General features: G+C 38.1%; 1 protein-coding gene across 1 annotated transcript in view; it reads right to left on the bottom strand.

Moving 5' to 3' along the window:
* Positions 1 to 1,690: 1,690 nt before the first annotated feature.
* The window catches only part of eIF5B (eukaryotic translation initiation factor 5B), a 49,107-nt gene continuing 43,496 nt past the window's right edge, over positions 1,691 to 7,301 (bottom strand). The window contains exons 18-21 of the mRNA XM_053790584.2: positions 7,070 to 7,297; positions 5,886 to 6,029; positions 4,923 to 5,018; positions 1,691 to 2,251 (exon numbers count right to left, since the gene is read on the bottom strand). Coding sequence (XP_053646559.1) covers positions 1,982 to 2,251; positions 4,923 to 5,018; positions 5,886 to 6,029; positions 7,070 to 7,297 — 738 coding nt within the window. The 3' untranslated portion in view covers positions 1,691 to 1,981. The remainder of the gene's footprint in view (positions 2,252 to 4,922; positions 5,019 to 5,885; positions 6,030 to 7,069; positions 7,298 to 7,301) is intronic.

Below are 7,301 nucleotides of genomic sequence, written 5' to 3'. Positions count from 1 at the left end.
GTAATATGTCTTCCATTCTATCAAATGAGACCAAGAAATCGCAAATACAACTATAAAAAACATACGAAAAAACACTGCAAAGTTGCTGTTTTAATCGAAAAATCATGATTTCAGTTTTTTTCTCTCATTATACACAGTGTGCTGCAGGATCTGTTTTATGTGGTGCACACATACCACATAGATGTATTCTCTCATATCTAGGCCCAAATGTACCACTCACAGTTTATCAGAGTGAGCTGAGCTCATGGCGTAGATCTACGGTTTGGACACTCACCGTAAAGCCGTAGATCTACGGGACGGACCCTGAAAGGGTTAATAAAGCTATTCAGAGCAAAATAAATATTATTATAATAAAAAAATTATTATTATTATAATCAAAAAGCGCTAAGACACAAGGGTTATACAGCTCTGAGCAAAATAAAGGTTTACTCAACATACTGTCTTACTATAAAAGCTCTGCTCTTATGCCACATCTATTAAGTATTACTTTGTAATACATTATGTGAATGGAGACAAATGGTTTTTAATACTTGACATGCTGTTGGAGTGTGAGCAAAGTAACATTTATGAAGGGGTTGAGGGAAACCGGCAGGCCGGACTTGAGTCCTGGAGATGGGAAGTACAGTGCCTGCACTCTGAAGGAGGGGTGTTAATGTTGCAGTTTAAAAACTGTAGTGTAAAGCACCCTTCTGGCAAGACAGTGATGGAGTGAATGATGGTGAAAGTTTTTCTTTTTCGGGCCACCCTGCCTTGGTGGGAATTGGCCAGTGTGAAAAAAAAAAATAAAAAACATTATGTATAGTGCCTGCGCCAGCACTTGCCTTTTCATAAGTGATTTCCCATGTCCTATTTTAATGCTCATTTTTCCTATCAATTCTTTGAAAAATTTCAAGCACTCCTTCAGAATCCTTTTTACAATGGAATATCAATTTATGCAAAGAAAAAATATTTATCATTCCCACAGTTCAAAGAGGCCAGAATAAGCTCTCAGACACAACATACTGGTCACAACACATCAATACCGAATTTCTTAACTTTGTAAATAACCAAGAGTTTATGGAATATGTTAATTAATGGGAAAGTGGACAAGAACCTTTCCTCCGTAAGTCGTGTCATAAGAGGCGACCAAAAAGAAAAACTAAAAAGAAAAACTTTAGTTTTTCTTTTTAGGCCACCCTGCCTCGGTGGGAGACGGTCAATATGTTGAAAAAAATAGTATTACACTCAGAAAAACAGCTTTTTATTAAATAAATTTATATATTAAAAAAATTCCAAACAAGCAATTGGAACCATACCATATATATTATTTAGTATTGGCCTTGGTTAATAAGAACAAGGGAAGCATATCAGATATTATAAATGGAATTTTCCCCCCTCTCAACATTTTATAAAAACCAAAATGACTTAAAATTTTAATGCTTTTTACATAAAATTTTATTTGATTCTCTTCCATAAAACCAGTAATTACAGTAATACTTAAAAGGTGATTGCGTGTCAACATGATGGTCACTCCTCTGCATAACTCAGATATAAGTACCAGCTGTAACTTTGATACAATGTAGTTGATGGAATACAGTCAAAATACATTTCAACTTTGGTCCACAAACCTTATTACAGCCATTAATTTAGGATGCAAAATGAAAACATGCCGTATTTTCTGGCATGCAAGGTGCGCTTTTCCCCCAAAAGTGTCTTGGAAAATCAGCCTGCATCTTATATGCTCAAGGTCAGGGTCAAGGGTAGGCTTTGTGTTACACTTTAGCAGTTGTTTACTAATGTTATATTACAACTGCTTGGAAACATCGTGCGCCTTACATGCCAGACAATACGGTAAGTAAATCTGCATAAGCTGTTGATCAATGTTTTCCTCTGGAAGTGCTCATTTATCAATTTACTAACAAGAATACATTAAGTCGCAGACAATATAAAAATTCATATATCGACATAACGTAACTCAGGTTTTCGCTATATTACGACACGTTTAAAGAATTTCGAATTCCTTTTTCAACTCAGCCATCAGTTTCCAGTCAGTTTTGCTGAGATCATCTCTAAAATGGTCTTTACATGCGTTTATTGACTCACGAGAAATCTTGCTAACCAGCTTGTCTTCCACCTCAAAATGTCGACCGAAGAGTTTAGGTGTGTTGCCCGGGACAGGTTCAATCTTGATACATACATCTACACCTTTCTTAGCCAGATCAACGTTTTTATGGTCAAACTCCATAGATGTCACTATACCGATTTCCACAAACTGAAAAGAAAACACGACAAGTCAGATAAGCAGAGTGAATTAAATTTTTTTTTTTTCAACAAGTCGGCCGTCTCCCACCGAGGCAGGGTGACCCAAAAAAGAAAGAAAATCCCCAAAAAGAAAATACTTTCATCATCATTCAACACTTTCACCACACTCACACATTATCACTGTTTTTGCAGAGGTGCTCAGAATACAACAGTTTAGAAGTATATACGTATAAAGATACACAACATATCCCAATATCCCAAACCCCTCCTTTAAAGTGCAGGCATTGTACTTCCCATTTCCAGGACTCAAGTCCGACTATATGAAAATAACCGGTTTCCCTGAATCCCTTCACTAAATATTACCCTGCTCTCACTCCAACAGATCGTCAGGTCCCAAGTACCATTCGTCTCCATTCACTCCTATCTAACACGCTCACGCACGCTTGCTGGAAGTCCAAGCCCCTCACCCACAAAACCTCCTTTACCCCCTTTCTCCAACCCTTTCGAGGACGACCCCTACCCCGCCTTCCTTCCCCTATAGCTTTATATGCTTTCCATGTTATTCTACTTTGATCCATTCTCTCTAAATGACCAAACCACCTCAACAACCCCTCTTCTGCCCTCTGACTAATACTTTTATTAACTTCACACCTTTTCCTAATTTCCACACTCCGAATTTTCTGCATAATATTTACACCACACATTGCCCTTAGACAGGACATCTCCACTGCCTCCAACAGTCTCCTCGCTGCTGCATTTACCACCCAAGCTTCACATCCATATAAGAGTGTTGGTACTACTATACTTTCATACATTCCCTTCTTTGCCTCCATAGATAACATTTTTTGACTCCACATATACCTCAATGCACCACTCACCTTTTTTCCCTCATCAATTCCATGATTAACCTCATCCTTCATAAATCCTTCCGCCGACACGTCAACTCCCAAGTATCTGAAAACATTCACTTCTTCCATACTCCTCCTCCCTAATTTGATATCCAATTTTTCTTTATCTAAATCATTTGATACCCTCATCACCTTACTCTTTTCTATGTTCACTTTCAACTTTCTACCTTTACACACATTCCCAAACTCATCCACTAACCTTTGCAATTTTTCTTTAGAATCTCCCATAAGCACAGTATCATCAGCAAAAAGTAACTGTGTTAATTCCCATTTTGAATTTGATTCCCCATAATTTAATCCCACCCCTCTCCCGAACACCCTAGCATTTACTTCCTTTACAACCCCATCTATAAATATATTAAACAACCATGGTGACATTACACATCCCTGTCTAAGACCTACTTTTACCGGGAAGTAGTCTCCCTTCTACACACCCTACCCTGAGCCTCACTATCCTCATAAAAACTCTTTACAGCATTTAATAACTTACCACCTATTCCATATACTTGCAACATTTGCCACATTGCTCCTCTATCCACTCTATCATATGCCTTTTCTAAATCCATAAATGCAATAAAAACTTCCCTACCTTTATCTAAATACTGTTCACATATATGCTTCAATGTAAACACTTGATCTACACATCCCCTACCCACTCTGAAACCTCCTTGCTCATCCGCAATCCTACATTCTGTCTTACCTCTAATTCTTTCAATTATAACCCTACCGTACATTTTTCCTGGTATACTCAGTAAACTTATTCCTCTATAATTTTTACAATCTCTTTTGTCCCCCTTCCCTTTATATAAAGGGACTATACATGCTCTCCGCCAATCCCCAGGTACCTTCCCCTCTTTCATACATTTATTAAACAAAAGTACCAACCACTCCAACACTATATCCCCCCCTGCTTTTAACATTTCTGTCATGATCCCATCAGTTCCAGCTGCTTTACCCCCTTTCATTCTACGTAATGCCTCGCGTACCTCCCCCACACTTACATTCTGCTCTTCTTCACTCCTAAAAGATGATAGTGAATAAATATTTTAATAATTCTTTTTTATTAGCATACTGGCCCTCTCCCACAAAGGCAGGGTGACCCAATAAAGAAACACTCACCATCATTCATACATAATCACCGTCCTTGCAGAGGTGCTCAGATACGACAGATTAGATATCACTCCAAACAGCCAATATCTGACCTCCAGGACTCGAGTCCGGCTAACCAGTTTCCCTGAATCCCTTCACAAAATATTACCCTCCTCACACTCCAACAGTTCATAAGGTCCCAAAAACTATGCGTCATGCACTTGAAAATATAAAAATATCTTTAGAATGATACAAGGCTGCTTTCTCTCATCTGAATAAATTGACAAACAATGAGTGATTCCTCCATCAAAAGTAACATTTAATGGCAAGTTAAAGGCTTGACCTTCTTCCATAAATAAGCATTTACTAGACACAGTCATTCATCAACACCAGTTTACTAAACAAGTCTTCAATTTACAAACTGCTCGAGTTACAAATGTCCATACTTACAAACAGGACACTTTGGAACAAATTAAATTTCTGTAACCACAAAGCTGCAATATGTCACACATTAAAGTCTCTGTATTAGCATTTTCCATACAAGTAATTCTTCTGAAGCTGAAACACCAGAAATACAACTCATTTGTAAGTTGAAACACTAGAAATACAACTCATTTGTAAGTTGAAACACTACAACTACAACTTGATTTGTAAGTTGGAGATGTGTTGTAAGTACACGTTTACCTCCTTTGTTGGGACACAGAGAGGTGTGCCTGTTCTAAGTATGCCGGCGTCCACAGTCACACCCAATACAATTGGATCACGTTTGTTAAAAATTGCCTGAAACCCAGATAGGCATAGTTAGTTTAAAATCTAGAGTAAAATAAGGTTGTTTGTTCATGCTTAATAAATTTATACTGCACTGTATTAAGTATATGTAAAAGCTATATATGTAATGAATTTATATGGAAAGTTTACATATGAAGATTTAAAATATTTCAATATAGTTACTATGGCTTAACCTCAATTAAACTAACATATGTAATGTAGTTTTAATAACATTTAAGAAAGAAAATATAAGGGTGAAGCACATTTATTGTAATATACCTCAATGAAATAAAAGGCGATAAAATTTGATAAAATACTTAAAAAATAAAAGCTGACGAACTATCAAACATAGCAGGTTTGGATCAGCAAATCTTGCTCGGTGTACTGAATCTAAGAGCAATGGCTACTTTGGACCAGGTAGGTTAAGAAAAACCATGCGTGTCATAAGAGGCGACTAAAATGCTGGGAGCAAGGGGCTAGTAACCCCTTCTCCTGTATACATTACTGAAGTTAAAAAGAGAAACTTTTGTCTTTCTTTTTGGGCCACCCTCCCTCAGTGGGATATCGCTGGTTTGTTGAAAGAAGAAGAAAGTTAAGAAAAATGAGTACCCACAACAAGCCAGCTGTCTCCCACCAAGGCAGGTTGACCCAAAAAAGAAGAAACACTCACCATCACTCACTCCATCACTGTCTTGCCAGAGGTGCACCAACATTACAGTTCACAACTGCAAGTATCTCCACCTTTTCCCTTCGAATGCAGGCACTGTACTTCCCACCTCCAGGATTCAAGTCCGGCTAACCAGTTTCCCTGAATCTCTTCATAAATGTTACTTTGCTCACAAATTCCCAGCCCCACATAGTACTGTATTTCCAACTCACCGCTGGAATTATCTTTAGTCGACAAGGGAAGACGGCAACACTTCGGAATTCCTCCTGCTTTTTCCTCTTGTATTCCTTTATATATTCTACGTAACGGTCTCCCAGATGGTATATGGTTTCCTCGGAGAAAATTTTCACCCCTTCCTGAAAGTCATTAATTCTTAAAATACAAGTGTATTAAATTTTTATACAACATAGTTATACCAAATGAACTTGAATACCATTTGCTTACAGTCATAACTCTAATAACACTGGTATAGATTTACCTCACTTCATGTGACATCCGATTTTTATCTAATTTCACCTGTCTAGCTGAAATCTACAAGTCAGTGAACACAGATCTAGAAGAAAATGTAGTACCTATATTCAAGAATGAAGATAGGCAGGAACTGTTGAACTATAGGCCAGTTTTGTTGACATGCATACCTTGCAAGATAATGGAGAAAACAGTCAGAAGGAAAGTGGTAAGAGCACTGGTAAAGGGGCTTATAAAGAGTAACCAGCACAGGTTCAGATATGGTAAATCCTGTCTCACCAACCTGTTGGAATTCTATGACAAAGTAATTGAAGTGAGACAGGAGAGAGTTGGGTCGACTGCAATAAGGCATCTGATACAGTACCCAACATGAAACTGGGGCAAAAACTTGAGGTCAGACAAGAATAACAGGGACTGTACTCCAGTGGATCGAAAGAGTATCTCAGATTATTAGTATTATAATCAAAACTAAGTGCTAAAACCCACAAGGGCCATACGAAGTATCTCAGAGGAAGGTGGCAAAGAGTGATCATAAGGGGAGAGATGTCAGAACAGGGAAGTGTAACGAGCAGGGCGCCTCAGTATTGTGGCATCCCGAGTCAGATTTGTCCATTTGCTTATAATAAACTGATGAGAAGAACATAAAAAGGAAGAGAACAGGGAAACACTGCAAGTGGATCTGCACAAACTGCAAGATTAGTCAGGTAAGTGATTGCTTGAATTCAACCCCAGCATATCTGTTGTCAACTATTTGTAAAGAACTAAGTACTATTTAACTTTTGGCACTTTTTCTTACACCAATAAAGTGACAGAAGTGTATATGGATGTTCACAGCATGAACTAACGAACTGGCAGCAAAGTGTACAGAAATGTTAAGAACATACACCAATGATGAATGAATGAATTGCCCCAGGGATCAAACACTTACCTTATCAGCCAATTCTTGAGCATCTTTCTCTACTTTTACATCAAAGGCAAGAATGACTGCATACATGGGGTCGTGCTCCAACATAGCTGCTGCCTTCATCACATCTCTCTTTACGACCGGACCAACACGGATGCCAGAATATGGCACACTGTTAGCCTTGAAAAATTCAAGGAGGGCTTCTAAGGCACCTAAAGTTGAAGCTTGAACATAAACACCTCGCTCCTTCACCTGA

Source organism: Cherax quadricarinatus, chromosome 92, assembly GCF_038502225.1.
Source record: "Cherax quadricarinatus isolate ZL_2023a chromosome 92, ASM3850222v1, whole genome shotgun sequence".
NCBI lineage: Eukaryota > Metazoa > Arthropoda > Malacostraca > Decapoda > Parastacidae > Cherax > Cherax quadricarinatus.
Note: the sequence above shows the minus strand (reverse complement) of the source record. Positions and strands in the feature narration are given on the sequence as shown.